The sequence below is a fragment of the Ambystoma mexicanum genome, chromosome 1q (assembly GCF_040938575.1).
Source record: "Ambystoma mexicanum isolate Mex_15411 chromosome 1q, UKY_AmexF1_1, whole genome shotgun sequence".
Lineage (NCBI taxonomy): Eukaryota > Metazoa > Chordata > Amphibia > Caudata > Ambystomatidae > Ambystoma > Ambystoma mexicanum.
This window is the reverse complement of record NC_090922.1, coordinates 687,234,228-687,261,551: the sequence shown is the minus strand read 5'-3', so window position 1 is coordinate 687,261,551 and position 27,324 is coordinate 687,234,228. Positions and strand designations below refer to the sequence as shown.

Genomic DNA, 27,324 nt, shown 5'->3' with positions numbered 1-27,324 from the left:
ACTAGTGCAAAACACCACCCTGTGTGGGAGTGGTGGGGACTGGCATTTGAGGATAGACGGACTCTAACAGCTTCCCCCCGTTCCTGCTTCAAAATTTTAAGGAAGACATTTCCCATGCACCGGTTTCATACCTTGACAGCAGGAACTAGATATATGTTGCACTTCAAGCGTTTATTTGGAGTCAACTGGCATGATGAATCAATCAATGAGAGCCTTGTGTTTAAGACATATGTCTTAAGGATTTAAGTTTAAGTTTGACCCAAGGATATTGTTTAAATACGCATTAAAGCCTCTCTTTTTTGCCACATGTTGTGATTATAATTAAACAATCTGGGGCGCTAATGCCCATGAATACACTGTGTTAATAATTCCACTTTTGATCAACATTTTTAACATTAAGTAGATACAGTGAACATGTTCTTTGTTATTTAAGCCATGTTTTAGTATCTGCTACTTCTTCCAGGGGGGGGGGGGTAATATTTATGCTATGTCTGTGCCTAGCAGCCCAAAGCAAATGAGAATACAAAATGAGAAATTGAAATATTGGGTTGGAATACATTGCTGCCCACTTCAGGCAGAGCAATAAAAAGTAACCACTGGAATTTGGGCAACTTCCAGTCACATTTTACCATATACCTAAAGTGGGGGCTGGGGGTGTTTAATATTATGACACCTTTTCAAAGTCAGTTAACAACACCCCAAAACAATAACTGCACCATTATTCAGAATCTTGAATTGGTTGAGGGTAACACCAATTGATTGATTCCAAACCACATCTATACACCACAGGTGTGGTACAGGGAACAGATATTTTTAAGAAGGTTTTTATTTCAGAATAGAAATCATTCGGCATATCAGTTATACATGGGTAGATTATATCTGTCACTATTAACATGCACAGACTTTTACCAAAGCAATAACAAATCTAGTGCTGTCTGTCTGTTTGAATCTTCTTAGAATGGTCAAGCAGCATATATATCCTCAAACAGGAGCAAAGCCTTATTCAAAGTAGAGAAGCACTGCTCCAAGCCCACATGTGTTGCAGAGATGCCATCTTCACACGACAAATGCAAAAGAATAAATAGCTTCTTCAGTAACAAAACGGATAAATATGATGTCACATTAATGCCTCAAAATAATCCAAAGCCTGGCTATCCATCTCTCTGGGGCACTGCCCTCCTGGAAAGACTTCACCCTCCTCTCTCCTAAGGATCTCTCAGACATAATCGCTTCGCTCAAACCCAGTACTTACAATGACGTCTTCCTCATTATACATCTCACTGGTGCAACACTTAATGCACTAATCAGTATTTTGAACACCTCCCTCGGTGAAGGTGCATTCCCAGACATGTTTAAGACAGGTGTCATACAACCCCTTCTTACAAATCCCTTGCTTGACCCAGAGGACATAGCCAACAACAGACCCTTCACAAGCCCCCCATTCTTTGGGAAGCTTATTGAGAAAGTAGTTTCGACCCAACTACTTGCCAAAATCAAACAGCTTGACCTCCTCTACGATTACCAGTCTGCCTTCCATGCCAAATACAGCACTGAATCTGCAACCATCCAAGTGATGGATGATGCCCCCAGAATCACTTACACTGGGGACTTGTGTCTCTTTGTCCTAGTACACTTCTCAGTTGCCTTCAACACAACTGATCACCAAATACTCCTCCCCTTCCGTGTCAACATAATGGGCTTCTCTGGAACTGTCCGAAAATGGTTTGCATCCTACTTATCTGGTAGGCACCATCTCCTACAGATGGGCTAATTCAGATCCAACTAACTTCAAGTCATGTGACGGGTCCCCCAAGGTTCCATTCTCTCCCCAATCATCTTCATTCTATATTTAGAACCCGTTGCAACTGTTGTAAATAATGCCAGCAGAGCCATCCATCAGTACACTGATGACACTCAACTGTTTTTAAAGGTCAGTGGCCTCCAGGACATGCTCCGGGAATGCCTAGTTATTATGCAAACATGTATTTCAAACAATTATCTTGAACTGAACCCAACCAACATTGAATTTGTCATCATTGTTGAACCCACCAAACAACAAGTTGTGCAACAATGGCTGGGTGACATATGCCTGGAAGGATTCACCCCTCAGCTGTCGAATGTGACTGTATCTATCCAACACTTCACATGCTTCACTGGCTTCCCTCCCCGCCAGTATCATATTCAAAACTGCATGTAGCACCTACAAAACTGTCTCAAATGGAAGATCAATATAGTTGGTGGCTAAACTCCACACCTCTGGAGGGTCTTGTACCTCACATATCAAAACTATCAAAAGGTTGGCCCTCAAGGAGAACACTTGAAAGTTGACCTTTTCCTGCCACACCCCGACCAGCAGGAACTCAAACCCAGTAGAGGCTCAAAATACCCCTACCATCCTACAGTTCCTCAAAACACTAAAGGTGTGGCTATTTCAACAATACCTGCAGGACAAATACAAATCCTTCGTGCCCTCAACCAACAGTAGTGCATTACTGTGTACAATGCCAAGACCAATTCTGGCACAATCCTGTTGTAAAGCACCCCACTGCTCTTGAACTAGGAGTGTGTTGTAAACAATGAAATTAAATTAATAACTATATTGGAAACTCTACTTATACAGAACACCTCACCTTGCTGCTAGATACACCATAGCTTTCTGAATTGTGCTGTTGCCTAATATCTTTTCAGAATACAAAATGACATCTTGCAGCAACCACAATGATATTCAATGTTGTACACATGACTCATATACAAATGTCCATACATGCAACCTTAGCAAATAACTGAAATCATATGCATTAGAAACGATCACAATGTCTAATGAATAGAACCAACAATTGTATTTGTCTTTTTGTCAAAGGGGGCTGGAAAACGTAAACTAATGATGTTATATGTATGTATATATACATAAGTAAGATTGTGTAACCCTTACAAAGAAAAATAGACAATTCTGATAGCATGTGAAATAAATTGTCCCACATTTGTTACGTTGATAGATTTTTCAATTTCAGATAAGATTCTCTACAGGGCTGGAGGGCAGTCTTTTAAATATTATTCAAGTAAATTAAGCCAAAAAGTATCACAAACTGGTTTAATCAGAGCAGAGGTAGAGAGGAGTAATTTATGCTGAAAAGCAGATTTATAGCATGTCTACCCGAATGAGCGTTTTCCGTTCGTGATGATGAATTTAGTGGAGATCATCCATGTCAATCACCAGCTTTTTAAATGATGTGGCATTGATTTCATCAATCATATTATTAATATTGGCCAAGTTCAAGATCGTTGAATATGTAATTTGTAGACATGCAGATATATTTGTGGTCATTTGGGAGTTGAGCATAATGTCTCGGATGATGGTATATCAGTAAACAGTTGTTTGTTTTGTAACGAGTTTGGAGCAGGCAATTAACAGCAATTCAAGGTTGGGGAGGTGGCTATGTGGAGGTACTTGGGCCTCTAGCAGAGATTAAAAGATCACTGCTGGGCCCTCTCCTTGACATGTACTGTGGGTTGACAAGACCTGTTTACAGTCAGGTGGAACCATTTCTTGTAGATTGCACCTATTATTTAGGAAAGATTCAGTGATGAGACGTATGTCCACCTGCTGGATTTGAATGAAATCACTTATATCTTGTCAGTACATCACTGCTGAATGTGTTTGGAAAGTACATGCATAAGATTGCGTGTTAATACTCTGACATAGCTTTAGTTCAGGACTTGTTCATTTAAGAGTGTATCTCAGGGAAATGTCCAATGTATCTTCAGCTCCATTTGTCGTAAATCTCCCCCCCGTCTCACCTGTGATCGGGATCTCCCTTGTTCGGCCGCAGGACTCTTCCTGTGGATGGTTCGGGTCTTGAATAGGCTCGCCCGAGCCTCGTCAGGTTGCAGGACGCGTTCAGAGTTCCGGGAAGTTCGTGGTTCCAGGGTATCCAGGATAGCGATGAACGAGTAAGTAGGGGGGAATCCAGGAACAGGATAAAAGGGAAGGAAGGAAGTAAGAGGATCAAAGGAAGGATGTAGAGAGTAAACACACGTCGGGTCACTACCGAAGATAGCGTTGAGACGCGCGGACCCGCAGGGGCGTGACCAATTTATAGTACGTGCCATGATGTGAAAGCTAGTGCGTAGCACAGAGCTTGGTACGGCCATGTTGGCAGGAACAAGGAGTACAAGCCCTTCGTGACAATGACCATGAGGTCCAGAAGGGGCAATTTCGCCGGGTCATGACAGCATGCCCCCTCCGAAGACTGGTTCCTCCAGGCTTGCCTGGGTGAATAAGATGGAATCTTCTGAGCAAACGAGGGGTCTTTAAATTAGAAACTGGTTCCCATGTTCTCTCGCTAGGGGGTTAGCCTTTCCACTCGACCAGATATTGTAGTCGACCCCTCCTATACCTGGAATCACATATCCTGGACACCTCATATTCCAACTGGTCGTCCACAACAACAGGTGTGGGTTTGAAGGGTTTTCGAGTAGAACTAACGTAGGGTTTCAACAGGGAAGTATGGAAGACTGGATGTATCTTCTTCCAGGAATCCGGGAGCTTAAGTCGGAAGGAGACAGGATTGATGATCTCCTTTATAGAAAATGGACCATAATAGCGAGGAGCTAATTTGTTTGGTCGTAGATGTCGAGGTAACATTTTTGAGGCTAACCAGACTTGATCGCCAACTGAATAGGAAGGTGATGGTCTTCTCTTAGAGTCCGCATATCTTTTGGTTCGAGTCTGGGCCTGTTCTAACTGATCCTTGGCCTCTCTTTGTAAGTCGATCAGCGCCTGGATCCAAGAGTCAAGGGTAGGTACCGGAGTAGATTCTGGAAGAACTGATGGTAAAACAGATGGGTGATAACCTTGACTGCAATAGAAAGGGCTGATCTTGAGAGCCGAATGATCTGAGTTATTGTAGGAGAATTCGGCTAAAGGTATAAGGAGAAACCAATCGTCTTGAACCTTGATGGCAAAACAACGAAGATATTGTTCCAGGGTTTGATTTACTCGTTCTGTTGCCCCATTGGTTTGTGGATGATAGCCTGAAGAAAGGGCACGTTGGATTCCTAGAACACGAGAGAGATGTTTCCAGAATTGTGAAATATACTGAGGTCCCCGATCCGAAATAATCTTGGAAGGAAGGCCATGAAGACAAAAAATATGTTCCAGGAAAATTCCAGCAAGTTCTGAAGAAGATGGTAGTTTATACAATGGTGTAAAATGAGCAAGATGAGTGAACAAGTCAATGGTTACCATGATGGGTGTATATCCTCGGGAAGGTGGTAATTCAACAATGAAGTCAGTGGAAATAACTTCCCAGGGTCTGGTTGGCAACGTAGGTTGTAGAAGCAGACCCGCCGGCCTCTGATTATCGTATTTGTTCTGACTACAAATAGCACAGGTCTTGATGTATTGAACTACACTGGACTTCCTTCCTGGCCACCAGAACTGTCTTTGTATAAGACGGAAGGTGTTGGTTACTCCTCGATGGCCGGAGTGAAGTATCATGGGATAGATTCATTACCTTCTGTTGAAGTTCTTTTGTCGGAATGACCACTGAATGGTTCTTGAATAAATATCCTTCCTTGATTGTTAGACGCCAGGGATTTTTCTTCGATATGTCCTTCCAGAGTTCAGATAATTGAGTCTGTACTCTGATTTCTTCCAGGAGATCGATCGCTTGAGCTACAAAGATTGTGGGTGGAAACATTTTAGGATAGATCTTATCCTCCAAGGGAATGTAGTCGGGACGCCGAGAAAGGGCATCGGCAATCAAGTTCTGCGATCCAGGAACATGTGAAATTTGAAATTGATATTGAGCAAAGAAGTAGGCCCATCGAGCTTGTCTACTGTTCCTGCACTCCATGGATTGTAGGACCTGAAGATTTCGATGATCAGTACGGGCTTGAACTGGATATTTAGCACCCAGGAGTAGATGTCTCCATTCAGTGAAGGCATGACGAATAGCCAATAACTCCTTCTCCAGAACTGAGTAGTGAGTCTCGCTGGTGGTCAGGGTCCATGAGAGATAAGCAATGGGATGTTCCAACTTATCATCGGATTCTTGTTTTAAAACTGCTCCTATGGCGTAATTGGAGGCATCAGTTTCCACTAGAAAAGGATGATTTATGTCAGGTTGGGCCAGGATGGGGGCCTGTGTGAATTCTTCTTTCAAGCGTTGGAATGCCTTGTCTTGTGGTATAGACCAGTTAAATGGAACGTCTTTCTTCAGGAGATTAACAATGGGTTGAACAATCTCGGAAAAGGTGGGAATGAATTTCCAGTAGAAGTTGGCAAGCCCCAGGAAGGATTGTATTTGCTTAACAGATGTTGGGGCGGACCAAGCCAGTATGGCCTTTACCTTTGAAGGGTCCATACTAATTACTTCTGAACTAAGGACAAATCCCAGATAATGAACTGATGTAACATGAAACAAACATTTTTCTGGTTTGGCTAAGAGTTGATTTTCACGGAGACGTTGAAGTACTGCTTTTACATGTTCTTCATGTTTCAAGGAGTCCTTGGAGAAGATCAATATGTCATCCAAGTAGACGATAACATTGAGAAATAACATGTCAGAGAACACCCTATCCATAAAACTCTGGAAGACTGCGGGAGCATTAGTCAGACCAAAGGGCATGACTAGGTATTCAAAGTGACCAAAGGGTGTTCTAAAGGCTGTTTTCCATTCGTCTCCTTCCCGGATACGGATCAAATGGTAAGCACCTCGGAGATCCAGTTTCGTGAATATCACTGCACCTCTCACAGCTTCAAGGATATCCGAGATCAGGGGTAGTGGGTATCTGTCTTTCGGGTGTATTGATTTAGGCCCTGATAGTCCAGGCAAGGTCTAAGCTCTTTGGTATCCTTTCTTGGAACGAAGAACAATGAAGCACCAGCTGGTGATTTTGAAGGTCTTATGGTGCCGTTCTCAAGATTAGTGTCTAGGTATTCCCGGAGGGCTCTCTTTTCGGGTTCTGAAAGGATAAACATCCTGCCAAAGGGAATCACTGCTGAGGGTTCAGTATCTGTGGCACAGTTTTCGGGTCTATGTGGAGGTAAGGCTTGAACTATGGCAGTAGAGAATACATCAGCATACCCTTGATAGATCTCTGGAACTCATACAATATTGGATACCATGAGTGGTGTCTCTGGACACCTTGGTAGACTTATAGGAGCTGTGACTGAGGTATCCAGGTTTAAACAATGGTTCATACAGAACTCCGAGCCCAGGAATAAGGATCCGGCCGTCCAGTTAATATATGGATTGTGCCTTTGTAACCAGGGCATGCCCAGAACCAAGGGGTAATGGGCTGATTTTATAATGTCAAACACAATTATTTCTTGATGATGATTTATGGAAAGATGGATCTCCCTTGTTTACAGATTTATGGGTCCTGGGGAAAGAGGTCTTCCGTCAATTGCTTCCACTGGCTGTGAAAAACTTCTAGCTTCATATGGAATGTTATGACTTCTGACCCAATCTTGATCAATGAAGACTCCCATTGCTCCGCAATCCACCAAGGCCAGTATGGGGTAGACCTTGTCCTTGGATGGCGATAAAAAGGCCTGTAATATCACCAATTTGTTTTGTCCAGGAGAGTTCAAGGATGGAATTGATGTGGAGCAAACATCGCTCTCCCGAAACCTTGCTCCATTTAGGATCGGGAGCTGGCGTTTCCCGAGCATCGGGGAGGAGCCAGAGGACACTCTTTAACTAGATGTTTATCTGAGGCACAACACATGCATAAGCTTGTGTGTATCCTTCTTAACCTTTCCTGCGGGGAAATTGGTCCACGAAAGGCTCCAAGTTGCATGGGTTCAGAATCAGTGCTCAGATTCTTGGCAGATTCTGTCCTTGTAGTATTCTCTGGGGAGTTTCTTTGAATTGAGACTTTATTCTTTTTCTTTTCGCCCTTTCTTTCTTGGATTCTGAAGTCTATTTGCATAGACAAGTTCAGGAGGGCCTGAAATGAACCAGGACGTGCCACCCTGGCTAACTCGTCCTTAATCTCTTCATTTAGACATCTGCGAAACAAGGTAAAACTGGCTTCCAAGGGCCAGTCCGCCTCTTTGGCTAGCTGTTTGAATCTGGTAACATAGGTCAACAACTGGGATCCTTGTTGGAAGTCAAGTAACTTCTCTTGAGCACCGTGGACCAGCTCTGGTCGTTCGAACATGGTCTTGAGTTCTGCGATGAACCCTTCATAATCATCCAGGAGAGCATCCCCTGAATTGAGTAAAGGAGTGGCCCATGTAAGGGCATTACCGGAAAGATGCGATATTATGAAGCCCACCTTATCCCTAGGAGTTGAGAAATAGTAGGGCTTGAAGGTAAAATGTACCAAACAAGAATCCAGGAATCCACGTAAGGTCTTTGTTGAACCGTCGTATTTATCAACCACTCCTCCTAATAATACGCTGTCCTTGTTCGCGAAGTCACGTGACAAGACAAGCTGTCTTAGCGCCGCATTCTCGTCTTTTAAATTCTGCATCTCTGTGGAAAGTTCTTGCATTCCGCGCATCAGTTCCTGAATAGCATTCTCCATGGTAGAATCCGTATTGATCATTTTGCGTCTCAAACTGTTGTAAATCTCCCCCCGTCTCACCTGTGATCGGGATCTCCCTTGTTCGGCCGCAGGACTCTTCCTGTGGATGGTTCGGGTCTTGAATAGGCTCGCCCGAGCCTCGTCAGGTTGCAGGACGCGTTCAGAGTTCCGGGAAGTTCGTGGTTCCAGGGTATCCAGGATAGCGATGAACGAGTAAGTAGGGGGGAATCCAGGAACAGGATAAAAGGCAAGGAAGGAAGTAAGAGGATCAAAGGAAACCAATGTAGAGAGTAAACACACGTCGGGTCACTACCGAAGATAGCGTTGAGACACGCGGACCCGCAGGGGCGTGACCAATTTATAGTACGTGCCACGACGTGAAAGCTAGTGCGTAGCACGGAGCTTGGTACGACCATGTTGGGAGGAACAAGGAGTACAAGCCCTTCGTGACAATGACCATGAGGTCCAGAAGGGGCAATTTCGCCGGGTCATGACACCATTAGCTTACCAAAAATGTAATGTGTTTAAAATGGGCAGCAATAGCTAAGGGGGCCATAACCTAAGGGAAGCCGAAATGTTGCTACTACCAATTTGAGAATATGGATACATGTTTGGAGGACATTTTCCTGGTGTGACCAGATTGAGGGTGGGTGCAGATGGGCACAGGTGGGCTTTTTCTTTCACTCACCTCTGGTGCACTTTGAGCATATCTGCAGCTCCCACAGCACTGATTCTGCATCATCATTTAAGTAGCATCCGGGCAGCCATAAGATGAGAAGCCCTTCCCCTAAACTTGTGCAATGAAACCTGTCCATGACTTTACAACATAACAATAACATATGAATGTTAAAATATTGAAACCCTATCTTTATGAAATACTCAACAGCGTTCCTAAAATTGGTAAATCTTGGTGAGTATGAATGTCCCCAGGTTAGCTCTTAGATACTGCACATATGTTACATCATTATTAAGCTACTTGTCACACGGACGTTAGATGAAAGTAAAAGCATCCAACACAGTTTCTCAATGAGGAAATTAGGCTGATAGTTATGGGACAAATGTCCCTTGGCAAGTGCAGAATCAAAACAGTCTGCTCCAAACCCGTGCTGAATATGATGAGCTCAGCCTGGGATTGGATCAAGCTGCATGCTGCTCCCTCCCTCTCCCCGCCACTTCCCATCCATCCCCTTCCACTCTCCAACTCGTGCTGAGTGATGAGTGTTGTGGTGTCACCGTACCACCAGTGTCAAGGTGTACGTAGTGCTGCTGTTGAGTTGCTGCTTGTTTTTTTTTCCTTTTGTGATCTTTGTTCTCCACGATGACTACCTCCTTGATGAGGAGAGATATGCCAAATCCACTCAGGTAAGGTCAGTGGGAAACACTTTGGGCCTCATTATACGGATGGCGGAGAACCATGGCGCTATTAGCGCCATGGTTCATGCCGGTAAAATACCGGCACCGCCATGGCGGAAAGGGGAATTACCGCCCCATTCCAAGGTTGGCGGGGCGGTAATTCCCCCTTCCACCATTGCCCTTCCCCATTCCCATTTTTGTCCCATAGGGCATAATGGGAATGGGGAAGGCGCTAGTTACGGTACCGCAAATTGCGGTACCGTAATTAGCTCCGTGGGTCCCTTTGCGGGTTGGTTTTTAACGCCTGCAAAAAGCAGGCGTTAAATTCCCCAACCCGCAAAGGGACCTCGTAGTAAGGCGGTAAGGATATACCGGTACCGGTAAAATACCGGTACCGGTAAATCCTTACCGCCATCCGTGTAATGAGGCCCTTAGTCTGACAGGTGCAGGCTTCCCACACCAAGCTGAACACCCCCCCTAATTAGTGTGGTGTGAGCACAGTGCCAGAACACGAAGCATGGTGGTGATGGAGTAGGGTATGTTGGATTTTTTGGTTCTATGTTCTTTCATCGTGACACATTTTTACGACTGCCTTTTAAACGTGGACAAAATTCCGAAAAAGTTAATCAAATTTCTTTTTTTTTAAGGGGTTTCCCCCTAAGTCCCCACCGCTACTTTATATTTTACTATTCCCGACCGCCCAACCCCTTATCTGCCCTTTCCGACCGCCCAAAAGAAAATCTGATAAACTTATTTGTAATTCTGTACATGTTTAAGATGCAGGCGTAGAAATTCCTGCTGAGGAAAGAACGTTATATCGATTTTTTATATCTCTGGGTTAGTACCACCACCTGCAAGTGTATGCAACAATGTGCCTATCCTTTGTTTGCTAAAGCATGCATCTGAAACATGGGGAATTATCTTGCAATCATGCTCTTTTATTTGGGTCCTGTTTGGATACAATGATCAGACTTAATGCAGGGCAGTGCACACTAATTTTACCACAGGCGGTATCAAATGCCCTCAAGCTTTACAAATTATGTATAATAAGAATACACATACCACACCAACCATGCACCGGTTTTGTGATTCTGTAATGCACTTTATGCATTTTCTGCAGATCATAATAAAACACACACAGAGCAATATTACAATGCACATTCATTGGATGCATGTAAATCCTTGGAAAAAAAAACATATTCCAGTTTAGCAGATTATACTGTTTTTACAACCTGTCAATGCAATGCGTTTAAATTCACAGCTATTACAGCTCATTGGTGGATGGTTATCTAAAATATGTAAGAATCCCTCTTTGTTTGGCACTTAATGCTTACCAAGTGATCAATATCACTTCATCATCACGGCAGGGCATAGGCCATCTCTCCCCTCAGCTGTAGTCTAGACTCAGCCAAGAATTGCCTGACACCCTCCTTATTTATAAAGTTTACAACTGCCACTAGGATAGCAACTCTCACAGTTGTGTAGTTTGGGAACGGAGGGGCATATCCTAAATGCAGACCCTGCGCTGAAGTGACTTGGCTGCCACTGAGTGCGGCTGCCGAGAGGGCACCTGTGACCTCTGAAGCTGCTCTCTGCCACTTGAGAACAGGTGCTGCATACCAGGACACTCACTCATCATGGCATAGGTACATGGGGTTTGCTGAAAGGGTGTCTGGTTAGCAATCCACCCTTTCTGAGCACAAATGACTTAAAAAAAAGCATCAGCTTCTAGACCCTTGCCAGGTGGCAATCCTTAACACACACCGTATTAAAAAAGTGCAATGTCTAAATATTACTAAGGAACACAGAGAGAGAAGTGTCACTCATAAGACATGACAAATATATTGAAGCAAACTGCAATACATAGCACACACTCACACACGCACACACACACAATACTTCTGATGTACAGTAATACCAAGAATACTATGGAAAATATTTAGATGCTTTATGTTGTGGGATGCAGCTCACTTTCCAGCATGAGAGGTTTGTGGTGATGGCTCCCACTTTCTAAAAACAAGCATCTTGAAAGGTAGTAAAATAATAGCACAGTTGTTTATTGCATACCAATAGCGTTTTACAGAGCAAAACACATATTGGGCTAAAATAAATCACTCTTTGACATGTGTGTGGACTAGTGGGCAGTGCCTTTGTGAGGCCACATGGCAGTGCCAGCTGTACCAAGGGCCTTGTCTGGTGTAGACTTTGCTGCGTCTGGCAATTCCTAATTGATTTCCATGCTGAGGCTATACTTTTTGTGCAGATAGCTGGGGTCAGATGTGGTTTCTCTAACTTGTACACTTGCAAAGCTGCATTCAGGCGGGGCCGTGCAGTGGTACATTTATGCGCTATACAATGATTTAAACGAATCCAAAATAAATAATTAATTCATAACAAATCCAAAACAATGAAAAATAGCGAATGTTTGGGCCAAATATATATGGGGTGGGCCATATGTGGTTGAAACAGGTGGGGTGGATTTTCAAACATAGAAAAAGGGGACTTGCGGATATCCCCACATTTTAAAAAATAAATAAAATGTGATGTTTTTCGGTTTTATAGGTTTGTTATTAATTCATTGGTCCTCATTACCACCCAGGCGTTAAGGGTTCAACGGCGCCGTCGGCGCCGTTAACCCTTAACTCCTGATTACCATTTTAACGCCTGCTTTTAGCAGGCGTCAAAATGCAAGGCGCTAACCCGCCTTGGTGTTAATTACGGCACCGTAATTTACTGTGCCGTAATTAGCGCCTTCCCCACTCCCATTATGCCCTATGGGGCAAAAATTGGAATGGGGAAGGGTAAATGGGGAATGGGATTTACCGCCCCACTCACCTTGGAATGGGGCGGTAAATCCGCCATCCACCATGGTGTAAACAAAGTTTACACCATGGTGGTAAAGTAGGGAACTTACCGCCTGGGTTGTAATGAGGCCCATTGTCTCTTATTTGTTTTTTTTAAATCACATGGAACCCTCTATGCTGATTATGCAATTAGAATGTTACAGAGGAATAGGACACGTAGTTGTGTCCTGCTCTTCTTTGTTTTGGATTTGTATTTTATTTTATCTAGATTGCTTCGAACAGCTGAGCGCTTCAAAGAGGTCAGAAAACAGTACAACAAAACGAGTTGGCAAATACATAATCAGTTTGTGAACAGATGCTGTTTCACTCAAATTTTAAAGAGAGAAGGAAGTCAAAGACCGAATAGAGAGAGGGAGGGCATTTGAGGGCAGTGGGACCAGCAGGGAAAAGGAGTGGAAACTACAAAAGCATGGGGTTACGAGGAATAGTAGAAAGGTGGAGGCCGAGAAGTAACCAAGTGAGAGGGAGAGTAGAAAAAGACCAAGGAAGACAGAACAGAGCAAGACCGTAAAGACATTTGTAAACCAGCCAGAGAAACAAGAACAGATGACGGGTTTCAAAAGTCAGCACAACATCCTGTAAACCAAGATGAGAAAGGCTAGAGAGGAGAATAGAGTGTTCGACCATATTGAATTCCACTGATAGGTCAAGAAAGTCTCTGATAGGTCAAGAAGTACTAGGAGAACTCCCAGGAGAGAGGAACGTTTAGAATTGCGTGAGGATAGTGAAGACTCTGAAACACCCAGAAGGACAGTCTCAGTAGAGTGATGGGGCAGTACTCGGATTGAAAGGGAGGAAGAAGAGAGTGCTGGTTAATGAACAAAGAGACTTTGGTATAAACCATTCCAAAAGCTTAGATCAGAAAGGCAAGAGCGAGATGGGGACCGATGTTCGAGGGGAGTTGTGGATGGAGTGTAGGTTTTTCAGCATACAGGGCAAATCCAAGTGTGCTTAAAGGAAGAAGGAAAGGTAGCAGGTGAGAGTGATGAGTTAAAGAAACAAGTAAGATAGTGACATCACCAATGGTGTACTATGCCAGGGGCTGTAATTCCAGAAAGTGGTCTCTCTGCACTAGTGTCCAAGTTAGTATCTTGCAGGGTGGTCATTCCAAACACCAGGCTTTCCCCAACTACTCTGCACTTGATGTGCTACAGTGTAGATGGCGATACCTTCTATTTGATCACGACCTTCTATTTGATCACGAACATGATTTCCTTAAAAAAAACACATCAAGCAGCAAACTCTCAGCACCCAAGCAGCCCGTGACATGCTAAAGAAGCAAAGGCCTGTCAGTGGTACTGGCTGGTTGATGTTGCTCTCTGCTATGTTGCAGAAGGGAGCTGCCAGACAGCGGTGTCCAACCACTCATGCAGCATTTATGCTAGCGATAGGCGAGGTCAGACAGAGGTCTTGTGTCATCGAGGATGCTCTTACTGTGCAGCTGCGAGCAGAAGCCATACCCGGATGATGTTTATTTCTGGCTGTGTTTGGAAGAGGCAAGACAGTGGTCTCCGCCGTCTAATGTTGCATTTAATAAGCTTCGCTCAATCAGTTGTCTACTGTAACAGGTCTGCACCTACTATGCTGTGGTACAGATCACTGGCGCCGACTTGACTGGGAGTCTGAGGTTCATGGCCACCGCCTGGAAAAACGCAAGGAGGTACTGCTGCCTCCAGCGAAGGCTCCCTGAGAGCCGTGAATAACATGACAGATTCAGAAGGTGGATTTTGTGTTTTGTTCTGTGCATCGATATGTTTTTCTTATCAGCAACAAAGCAAATCGCTAGCAGTAGGGTGTGAGCATATTTACACCTCAAAATGAGCACACTGCTGTTTGCTCAATTGGGCTGCTGAGAAGTGTATTATAGGTTTCATGTATACAAGCTCCTAAAAACAGACTTGTAAAGACTTGTAAACATACACGCCGCCGTTTGTTTTTTCTTGTAACATACTGCATGATCAGTTTTCTTGTGGGAATGCAAATTACATTCTCATCAACTGTACAATTGCTTAAGAAAATGTAACTTTACCATAGAAGAGAAATTGACCCATGTCAAACGTGAGTTGCTCAGCCAGAAAAAGCTCGTATTCTCGTACTTGCATCGCTTTGTTTTTACAGGCCTCATACTAGGGGGTAATTCCTGAATAAAGGAATGCATAAGGGATGCATGTTTTTTCAAGGTCAACATGTCTTCTGTTATGCACAGGCGAAAAAGCAATACGTGTAAGAGAACAATGTATTTACGTGCACTTGACACTCCCATTCTTACTGACAGTAGCTGTTGTGTTGTCACGTTTGGAAGCCATACAATTTAACACCAGAGCTCTATAATGAGAGACTTCACAATGACATTACACGCTATATTCCCAATGATATCGACCATAACCATAGTGGGAACATGTCAACATGCTTCAGTCCTGGCGGCTCACGTCCCTTTTGCAGCTTTGAGCACAGAGACTGGTTGCAGGCTATCTCTTCTCATGCCACAGGTCATTAAGTAACCTAAAAAAGAACAGGCTGCTCAGGTGACCTTCTCCTTTGCTGCACTCGTGGCCTGCAACCTTCTAGCCCTACATTATAGCATATACATAGGCTAAAGCTTTGGGAGAATGTCTTTCATTCCACCGAACATTCGTATTGAAGGTCCCGTGTAAGTTAAGGGTCTGGGCTCAGATGTAGTTTTCCAAACTGATGGGAAGGTATCACAACTATATGAAAAGCTACCTCTCTCAGCAGTACAATTAAATGACACACTTGATGTGATAAGTATTGATAAGTATTGGTACTGACCTTGTTGGGGAGTTTGGGGCAATATTAATATTGTGAGGAACACATGTTTCTCTTTGCTTGAATGATAGCAAACCTGGAACATCTTTTCAGTGCAAAAAAGGGAGAGTATGTGCCGTTAACATGCATGTGATGCATCACTACTCTATGGGTGGTACACTGCCTGAAAGCTGTAGAGTCTTTCGACTGGAACGTTCTCATAAGCTAACACTGGGGAATTTTTAACATTGGGGCAACTGCAGCATGAGAGCCAGTATTCTGCAAAACTAGTCAGACAATAGCTTTATTTGGTGATAGACCTTCTAGACCCAGTTGGGGAAAGGTGGGTCCTGAGGTTTGCCAAGAGTTAACAGGCTGAAACGTTGGGCATTCGGGACGCAGTCAGGCTAAATAGCACATGCTAGTGATTCTGCGAATGCCATGGCGGCCTCTAATCACCTCAGCAGTAGTTTGTTATACTTAACTACTAAGGTGTTAGAAACGTTAACACTTACCTGCCATAATCAACCATGCACATATATATATATAGCTATGCCCGTCGGTCTTGGAACGTGTGCCTTGGTTTCCGAACCATAGCTAGGTGGGTTGAGTCCTGCGAGCTTGCTTGGACTGAGCTGTTGGCCTCAAGAGATTCCCCCTCCCGCCCCTCATACAGGTGCATGTATGTAAGCTCTCCATGTTACAACCACTGAAGTTGTCTCGGCACTTCCATATCACAACATATGCATTGATTGATGGATTGATGCTCATTTCCAGTTTTCATGGACACTCATTATATCCATGCATGCTATATTTGCCCTCAATTGACTGGACTGTGTATTTGACTAGCACCTTAGAAAAACGGCCTACTGTTCCCTATTTGCCAACACATGTTTTACCCTTCAATTACTATGCAAATGGGGTGAAAACAGACAATGGACAGGAATTAGGCCCCAGGAAGGGAGCAGTGGTTACATTTCACTAGACGAGAAAGGTTTGAACACTGTTCATTCTACGTTGAGAAATTCAGTTTCTTCTACGAAAATGTGTTAGATAACCTACTCTCATGTTAGTTTAGTATTGTCTCAGCTCTGCCAATATTGTGTTGCTCTTAAGGTGGGTCACGTATTGATGACCACCTGTTTTTCTATGCTGGTATTTGTTGAAATAACTAGTCAAGGTTTCTGATGTTTGCCATAACCACGTATAGTTTCTTTTATTTTTATTATTGTATTTATTATTACATTCTGTAATATTTTGAATATTAAAACCCTGGGGTGCTATATTTAACTGCACGTAGACTACAATAACATGCGGGTATTAAAGGTTTCTGATGGATATACCACCTGAAATTATCCTATATGATAATGCAACACAATTTAAGCAGTATTTATATAAACTAATCGTTTTTGCTCTGAATTTTCCAATATGCTGCATATTGAAAAATGCACCTTCCGTTTTAAAAAGCTGAGTTCAGATCTAAACAGTCCACTCTCAGCCTATGCCTCCTGCATGGTTTTTACACTCTCACTTTGGATTTCCAATGCTTACATCAGACCTCTGGCCTTGTTACTGAATCAGTTTTCTTTAAGATTCCATCTCTATGCCGAGGATGCCCAAATAGCCCGCAATAACTACAAAAAAGGCATCCAAGACAATGAGATCTACGATTGACTCTGGGCGGTGAATAGATGTCTAACACTGAAGAATCCACACCTCCCGAATTATAGCAAGTTACTTTTCTGTGGCCCATACTCTCAGGGCAGCTCAACATCTGGGGTTAAATCCTTAAAGAACCTACATATCATCCTAGAAGACGGCATATCACTCTCCCCACAAATTGATGTAATCAACCACAAAGAACATTTTAAGATCTTCATGCTATGGGAAACCTTGCATACACAGAGATGGCACAAATATAGAGCTGACTGGAGCGTTAATCCTGCTAACCTCGACAATTGTAATTTCATGTACCTTGGTCTGACTAAATATGAAACGAATCAACTCAGGCTCATGCAAAAACAGCCCTGCCAGAGAGTTCTTGGGTCTTTAGATGCTGGACCCCATCAGGCCTGCACACACAGTACTCCCCTGACTCCAACCTGAGCACAGAGTTTGCCAGAAGGTACTATGTCTGGCACAATGTAGTCTCCACAACCCCGGACCCAATACATCAGTGTTTTGCTGACCTCCTTACTCAGCAGCCCAGGACCTCAAGTCATGAAATGATAACTTCTACAACTACCCCAAGCACAAAAGGAGAATGCACACAGTAGAACATTCACTGCTTTGCCCCCAAAATATGAAACGAAGTACCGCGTTATGGTAAAATTGTACACAACAACATATTTAAGCTTACCATTAAATCAGCCTCCCTGGAGGCAACCTGCCCAGACACCTGGAGCAAACCTCTAGAGCTTCTGAGCCATCCGCCTGTGCCGTCATCTGAGTCACCTTTACCTGGCTGCACTTGGGATCATCTCCTAGACAGACTCCCCAGACTTCCATTGTTTTTATTTTGTTACCTTTTTGTAATGTTTGTTGGTTGTACAAGCTGTTTGTTCTCAAATAGGAATGTCCTCTACTGCGCTTGATATCTGGAATGTTTCAATCCACTGTTCTGTTCTTCTTTCCCCATTAAGCTGTGAAACATTTTTTTGTTGTGAGTTGGCGTCATGCAAAACATCAAGACAATAAAATACCCAGAATAACCATGTGATTGGCTGGTTCATCTTATCCATAAACCTTTGATTGTGCTCAAGTGGGGCAATGCACCTGATTCCCAAACCGTTGTTTAATGGGAAATCGCAATGAAAAATGTTTTATGAATCTGGGCCAGCGTCATCAAAACTTTCATGCCTTACTTACCCTGCCTGTGGTGTTCTGTAAATAGAGGTTTTAGAAATGTTCCAAGTGCAGTAGGTATGCCTCTTAACTCCCTTGTTTTTTGCTCTGATGCTACTAATTCGCACATATTTTCATACATAACGAGAAATGCTACTCTACAAGAAAGCATCCATTATGTGAATGAGAAGGAGTCTAATTGAAATATAGCGTAACTAGCCTACATTTTGTTATCGCAATTGGGTGCATGCATTGAGTCACATACAGCACTAGGATACTTCAAGACTTGTAAAGTTCCATGATCAGGCATACGTAGAGAAATATTAAATGCAAATGAGCTAGTTAAATCGAACGCTTTTAGGGAACTTCTGGAGGCAAAGAAGTTCTCCTCTACGGTTGGTTGCGGATGGAGGGTATTACATTTTTTTTTCAACCGATAATAGTATAATTCTTTCCTGCAAATGTTTGTTTTTTGAAGCCCAGGGTGGTAATTGATTTCAAGGAGTGCTACGACCTGTCAAAACACATGTGGTGATCAGGTTCTAGAGTTATTTGGGTGATTGAAGGTAGAAGTTAAAGCACAATAACTTTGATCATTCTGCATAGCTTTAGTTTCATAAGTAAACATGTTGACTCATTCACCTAAGTTCATCAATGAAACATCAAAGACAACATGTGCAAAAACAAAGAATATTTTAAAAAGGGATGCACTTTTCACTCATTTGTTTGGTGGTCCTACCTATGAATCACAAATGACAACTACTAAACCAAGAAACGAACCCATTGCAGTGTTATGAACTATTCGGGGTCAGCACAATAAAAAGCCCAAATGTGTTATTTTCATTAAGTGGGCTGGCACAGGAAATCAGTAAGGAGTTGCGATTGGACACAATGGCATGGGATGAGTTGCTTTTTGTTTCGAATCCTACACTCCCAGATAAATGCAAAACGATGTGGGGTAATAGTCTTCTGTGACATATAAAGTGTGACATGGAGTGTTCAGACATGAATGTAGGATTTTCTATGCAATCTGAAATAATGTAATTGCTTTCTTATGTATTTAACAGATGAAGAAACTTGCAAGGCGACAACAACAGCAGCAGCAGGATCAGCAAAACCCTCAGAGGCTCAGTTCAGGTATTTTAGAATTCATTATCATTTACCTGCAAAGACTTTAATTGTGGTTGGATATACTGTATATGGAGTTCAGAAACTATCTTGATATTGTCATCTGACGTAATATCTAAGATTTTTAGTTAGAAAAACTGCAAACTGGTCATGAGCACTTAGACTGTAATTGATCAATCTGCAATGGACCTAAAGAAGATTAGTTACATCTTTTATTTTGTCCGGTTTCTGCAGTACCACATACCCGCTTTCTAATCCCACCACTTAGAATACAGAAGTTCAGTAAATGTAACACAGCATCATACAGGGCATCATCACGGGTTGGGCGGTATCCCCAGCTGGTATTACCGCCGGGGCTATTAGTGTTACCACCAAACCCCCGGCGCTATTAGTGCAGTATCACAGGTTTGGCGGAACAGTAAGTCCCCATTCCCCGTTGGGCCCAATCGGGAATTCCTCATTCCTCATTTGGGCCCAATAGGTAATTTTTGGTGCTACTACCGCCGGCGGTATTAGTGCATGGTAATACCACCAAAAATCAGCAGTATTGTGGTGGATTTACACCCAGCTCAGAGCTAGGGGTAAATCCTGCCAAACCAGTGATTTGGTGGACCCTTAAATGCAGTGGTAATAGCATTACCGCCACATTTAAGGGTTACCGCCAAACTCGTGATGAGGCAGTATCTCTTGAATGCCGATACCTATGTAATTGCTTGGTCATTGTTAGGATTTTTGAGAATAACAGTGAAAATCAGAAACACCTAGTTGAAATACCTATAGGAAATTGAGGGGCTAATTCATGGAATTTGTGCGCCGAAAAATGGGGATTTGTGTGCCATTCTCCCCACGAATCCCTGTTTAACAAATGGGGATTTGCGGGCAGAATGGCGCACAAATCCCCATTTTTCGGCACACAAATTCCATGAATCAGCCCCTCAATGTCATCTTGAATCAACTATAATCCATATGAACATGAATGTAATGTTGCCACTCTTCTATATGCCCAGCCATATTATCAAAACATGTTATTTATGTCTCATATCCTTTGACAGTGGGCCTCATTAGGACCCATGCGTTAAGGGGTTAACGGCGCCGTAAAAAGGTGTCGGTGCCGTTAAACCCTTAACACCTTACTACGAGGTCCCTTTGCATTACCCGACCTTAACGACTGGTCTAGACCTCGAGGTAAGTACTGTACCGCAATTTGCGGTACCGTACTACCTCCTTCCCCATTCCCATTATGTCCTATGGGGCAAAAATGGGAATAGGGAAGGGCCATGGTGGCATGGGGAATTACCGCCCCACCAACCTTGGAATGGGGTGGCAATTCCCCATTCTGCCATGGCCGTCTCCGGCATCGACCATGGTGCTAATAGCACCATGGGTTTCCGCCGGAGTCCTAATGAGGGTCAAAGTGTCTTATCAGGCCGCTTACTGATATTGTAAATAGGCTGCAGGGTGTACGAGGATTCAATCCAGCACTACAGCTAAATCAATGCCTAGTCTGGGATACTGAATGGAAACCCTTATTGATATATCTTTATGTCCAGTTCATGAGTTCTGGATGACTACCCCTATATAACACCCCTCTCTTGGAACCCCCCTGACCCCACTGAGCCAAGAAGTAGTTCTGTTTTGCAAGTTTAAACGGTTTATTTGAGAATGTAAACAATATATATATATATCACACTTTATAATAAATTAATAATTAATATCACACTTCAGAACATGAGCAGTTAACAACAATGGGTAATGTTCTACTAATAAACTGATTTGATTACCCAGGAGTAGTATAAAGGATGAGGTAGCACGCTTGGGAATAGGAACAGAAGAATAAGGTGGTAGAGAATGCTTTATCTAGTTTCAGATGGATGCAATGTTGAATGAAAATGCAATACAGAAAATACTCAATATGATTTCAACAAAACAATGTAATCACTTTCCTCTGGCAATCCACTCCCCCCCTTTATGCAATGCAAGGAAATGGAAGGAAAGCACACCGTTCTCAGAAATGCAATCAAATGTAATTCAGTTCACCCCAGCAAGCTTAGACTACAGAAGTTTGAAACACAGGCCCAAAATGCTTTTATATGTGCTGGCAATGAAGTGAGGAATATGCTGAAAATGATTTTAATTCCCTTTAGGAGGTTCAGGGTGAGTGAAATATACTTGGGATGAGTTCAGGCTCACTTTAGCAAAGATCTAGGGATGGTTCTTAAGAGGCAAACGAAATTTAGCAGTTCAGGCAAAAGCAGCTATCTTTTTACAAGTAAAGAAATCGGGCCAAATCGCACATCGCGGCAAAATTCGCGAGTGCGAGAATCGTGATTACGGCAAAAGTATAAGTCGGTTCTAAGCTTGTTGACAAGCTGAGATTCTAAGCTTTCAGAGGAAAGTTAAACCAAGTTCCTAGCACAAACGGTTCCAGAGATACGGACGATTAAATAAAGGTAGTTTTTCGGATTTGAAAATTTAAAAGTTCAAAGCGACAGGTTACAGCTTGCAGCTAGAAAATGACAGGTGACAGATTTGCAAATGACAGGTGACAGTTAGGAGGCAGTTCTGGTTAGATTAAAATAGATTGAATTATATTATTTTAACTAAGAGATTGGTTCTGCACAGTTCTGCTAGGTACTCACAATATATTTTGAAATAAGCCTCGCCACGGATCTGGTCAGGTTTTGGACTGGACTCCGGTTCTGGTCTCGGCACTTCACAGTGATCTGGGTCAGCTCTCTGGTTCTGCTCACAGTGGTCTGGGTCACTCTGGATCTCTGGCCTCTGGTTCTGGATACTGGATGTAACACTGCTTTCTGGGTACTGCTACAGGTTCTGGAGATTGATGGATTTGAAGTCTGGATCTCTGGATGTGAAGTTGTCGGTCAGCATGTTCCGCGGCAAATGGAAATGAATGTCCCTACCTGTCCCAGCAGTCTCTTTTTATGTGTTTTGAAAGTGGGTGGAGAGGCTAGCTTTCTAGGCCCAACCCCTTCAGAGTTCTGATAGGTTGGAGAATTCTTTGCGTTCTCACTGGAGAGCAGGATTGTGTGTCAGAATGATGTCATTTAATGGCTTGCATAAAGGACACTCGCCTGTCAAATTGCACACAAATCTATATTTGATCAAAATACACATTTCTCAAATACATAGTGGTTTGTCATTGCATGTACATATTACCTTTCACATGAGGTATACTCTGTTCAAACTCTGCTCTTCCTGAGGGCTTGCATTCAAAAATGGCAACTTATTTTCGATTTTAGTGGGTTATGCAACCTTGGTTCTTCATTAAAAATTATACACATATACACGGCCTGTCCTTACATACTCCAGTAAATTCCCATGTCTCTAGCTTAAACACAGAGTCTGTAGTATCCATAAATAGCGGGGATTTGCCCCAGAACATCACACAAATTCCCAACGCGTCTTAAAACGTGCACAGAAAATTCACAAGAATTATGGTATCATTTAAATAATTTTGACAAGTCCGCACTGTGAGTTATACATCTTTCTTAGAATCAAATTCTGGCCAACAGGGGTGTGTCTTTTCAGGTCACATGGTGTAGAAACCAGTTTATCCAGTTTCTGCCAAGCTCAGAGACCCTGCCCCTCCCAGCTTCTGCCAAGAGGAAGCTATTTTACGGTCCCCCTAATAAACCATCTGCCTGGGCCCTGGAAGGCCCATTGTTCAAGAGGAAGCCATTTATGGCCTCCCCCAATAAACCCTCTGCCTGGGTCCTTTGTTTAGTCTCTAGCAGTCCCTTGGTAATTCAATCAGAGAGGGATAACCTCCCTTTAGAATGCAGCCAGGCCTGAGAACTGCTGTGGATCCAGTTTCACTCCAATTGGGGGGAAGTTGTCGGGCAGAATCCAGTTCCTTAAGCCAGGCCCCAGCTACTGTCACTTTTAGTTACCCAGTTTTCTGCATTCAAATAAAACTAACAATTTTTACACATGCAGCTGGAATGCTGATTCTAAGTTCAAAACTATGACATTTTAACAGTGACAAACTATGTGGCAGTCACAAGTCTGTCCCTCAGTTTATTTACACATTTCGATTTTTGGTAATTTTAAATCCAGTTTCAGTTTAAGCCGCTGCAGACCTGCAGAGCTCAGCCAGTCTTGTTATAAACCTTCAAGTCACTTCAGAATATAACTTTACATTGTATCCACCTCTTAGTAAGTCTTTCTTTGGCCTGCTTTGGGTTCATTTATTCAGTTTTACACAAATGTCTGGTGTTGTTTTAAAACGCCGGCTTTCTGATAGTGGTGAGTACTGGTAATGCAACCATTTTTGGGATTTAAGAAAATGAATTCCCCACAGTTCTAGGTTGCTTTTGGCAATCAGCATTGCCATTCCTAATGGTTTCAGGCTACTGTGTGGGTAGTCCAATGGTGGTTTTAGGCAGTGCCCCTCTGTGCCCATCGGCAAAAATGGGTGGCAGCCTATTCTTCATGCATTTCCCTGGGCATTTTCTGGGAAGCTCTGGCCATCATGATGTTTTCAATGCCAGTAATGCACAAGTTTTTTTTTTTTGGTAGGGCTCGGATGCATGGGTAAAAACATCCCACAAGCCCCCCTCTTGCGATGGCCATTCTGTTTCACTGATGGAACTCGCAAGATCTGGGATGTTCTCCTCATCTTCTTCCAATAGATGGCACAGTTCAGCATCTTTTTCTCCATCCGGTCGGATCGATCGGTTCTCCTCGCTGGTCCTGATGGGAGGGTTGGGCGGTACCCCGGGCCCCTTGCGTCTCTGCTCCCGGTCTCCGGATCGTCCTCCCTGTCCAGTCTCAAGGTTTTCTTTCTCCTAGGACGACAAAGGAAGAGCGGCAATACCTATTCATAGACATTTTTCCCCCACCATTGATATAGTGGGGTGGCATATAAATTTATAGTCAAAACATATGAACATGCACATTTCTTTTTGCATTCAAAAACCAAAACACCCACATTGAGAAATTTGATAGGCGATATGTAGGATATTTTAAGTTAGAACTGAATTAATCTGAGACAGTACCCTCTAGGATTCCAGAGGATTCCTCCAGTTGTTGCAGAGTGTGCCTGGGATGGCAACACTTTAGCTGATTTATATGTACCCACTTATCTTCCCCTCTGCCAAACCGCCTTTGTGGATGCAGATCTTGTAGGCCACAGGGGAGATCTTGTCTATAATCTCAAAGGGTCCCTTCCATGTAGGCAAACATTTTCGCTGTTTGGCCTGGTTCCTTTGGAAATTGTATAGATAGACCCGATCCCCTACCTGATATTCCTTCCTGGAAGTTTTCAGGTAATAGTTGGTCTTCATACTCTCAGCTGATCTTTCTAGATTCCGCTGAGCATAGGCAAAAGCATGTTGAAGGTGTTTCCTTAAATTCTCCACATACTCATGAGTTGTGGAGGCATTTATTAGTGTCTGCTCTTGGGTTCTGTAGAGCAAATGCTGGGGAAGCACCATCTTGCATCCAGTCATCAATTCAAATGGTGACATTTTGGTTGCAGATGAAGGGGTAGATCTGATGGCCATTAGGACCAGAGGTAATTGGATATCCCAACTTGGCCCAGAATCTGCCACAAACTTTTTTAATATGCTCACAATGGTTCGGTTATATCTCTCTACTGCCCCAGAAGAAGCTGGCCGGTGAGCAATATGTAACTTTCTCTTGACCCCCAGTATCTCCCACATCTTTGTCATCACTTCACTGGTGAAGTGGCTACCTCTGTCTGACTCAATCCTTTGAGGTAGACCAAAACGGGAAAGGATGTGGTTAATCATCAGGGCAGCTGCTGTTTCTGCATTGCAATTTGGGGCTGGGAGACATTCCACCCACTTGGTAAACACGCATGTAACGGTCAACATGTACTTGTTTCCTCTAGACGAGCGAATCACAGGGCCTACAACGTCGATTTGCAAATCTGACCATGGCAGTGTCATCCCCCTCTTTTGGAGGGGTGCACGGTGCGTGAGGGATGATGGCTGAAATTGTGCACACACAAGACACCCCTTCAAGTATTGGTCAAGGTCCTGCCCCATGTGTGGCCAGTATGCAACCTCTCTTAAGATTTCCAGTGTTGTGTGAAACCCCCAATGAACGGCGGTGGCCGCATCATGGGCGTGACTTAACATCAGGCTTCGGAATGAGGTAGGAACCACCCACTGATCGTGGCCAGCTTTGGATTTCCTTACCAGCAAACCGTCTTGGATCCGGAACATTTTTGGACATTTCATCAACACTCTTAGGTCCTCTTTCCCAATGTAATCGGTATCCGTCAGGGGAAAGTTCTCAGGGTCCTCAAGGTGTTGGTAAAACTTACCAATAATTGGATCCCCCTTCTGAGATGTAATCAAATCAGCATCAGGGGTCTCCTTGCTCCATTGGGCAGTTGAAAGATCATTGTGAGCATTTGTCTGGGACCTAGTGATCGCAGTGACCTGGATTTCCCCCATCAGGGACTCTATTTCTATTAGATCCCCCTGGATGGCCCCGGTTTTGGCCAGCTGATCAGCTAAGTCATTTCCAGTTTTGTCTGGTCCCTCTACTTTGGAATGACCCTTGATCTTCTTCCAGTAGATGGTCATCCCATTCGAGGTGACCAGATCATCAATGTTTTGGATTAACTTCCCATGTTTCAGGGGTTTGTTATTAGTGCATAACATGCCTCTGGTTTTCCAGTTGACCAGGTGCTCCACGAACCCGTTCCGTACATAATCCGAATCGGTGATTATGACCAGTTCATGGAGTTGATGTTGGACAGCAGTGAGGATGGCCTGATGCACAGCCATCAATTCTGCCACCTGACTACTTCAGGGACCAATTTTGTATCCAGCGGAGGGTTCTGGAAACTCCTTCACTCATGCATTCCCTACGCCAGCCACCAGTTCTTTCTCCCCGTCGTTGTCAACACGGTAAGAGCATCCATCCACATAGACAGTGGGCATTCCCTCACACTTGTCCTCTTTAAAGACTTTGTGTGGGGAATTAAGGTATGCCTCCGTGTTGTCTTTGATTTTTAGTCTTTCGTCCTCGAGACAGTTTTCTCTGGCACAATCATGCAAGTCAGCCAGACCTTGCGCGAGGGGACTCTTCTTGTTTTGGCCATATCTGACCTCCACAGGAAAGCCTTGCATTGACAGAATCCAGGAAGTAATTCGGGAATTACTCACATTTCCGGCCCGGATTCTATCACTTTGGAGATATTGCAGAGGCTGGTGTGGAGTCTCCACTATGATGTGTTCCCCCTGGATAAACGGGCGGTAATTCTTCAATGCCCACACCGTTGCCAGGAGTGCCTTCTCACAATCGTTGAATTTTTCCTCCACAGAGGATAAGGTTTTGCTCGCATAGGAGATTACTTTATTGACCTTGTCATGCTTTTGGTATAATACTGCCGTCAAGCACATATTAGAGAACCCCGTCTCCAGGAAGAACTCCTTGTTTCTGACAGGGTAAGCTAGGCAAGGCGCTTGTGAGAGGCTTCTTTTGAGTTGTTTTACAGCCTCGGCTTGTTCTGGACCCCATTCCCACTTGACCCCCCCTTCAGGAGATGAATCAGGGGTCTGGTGATCTCTGCGTAGCCCTCAATGAACTTTCTGCTGTAATTAGTCAGTCCAAGGAGGCTCCTTAGTTCCCGCAGAGTTGTGGGGTCTTTCAGTTTCTGAAGTGCTTCCACTTTCTTTTCCTGGGGACAGAGGCCCTGAGGAGTAATCTCATGCCCCAAGAAATTAACACAGGTTCTACACCACTGTGCTTTCTGAAAGGAAAGTTTTGCTCCGGCGGCCCTCAACTGGGTCAGAACATAACGGATCTCCGCTATGTGTTCCTCCACAGA

General features: G+C 43.6%; 1 protein-coding gene across 2 annotated transcripts in view; it reads left to right on the top strand.

Moving 5' to 3' along the window:
* Positions 1–27,324, top strand: part of LMX1A (LIM homeobox transcription factor 1 alpha) — an 875,614-nt gene that overhangs the window by 835,490 nt on the left and 12,800 nt on the right. For both annotated transcript variants that reach the window (XM_069641283.1, XM_069641284.1), the window contains one exon: positions 19,436–19,505. In XM_069641283.1, coding sequence (XP_069497384.1) covers positions 19,436–19,505 — 70 coding nt within the window. The remainder of the gene's footprint in view (positions 1–19,435; positions 19,506–27,324) is intronic.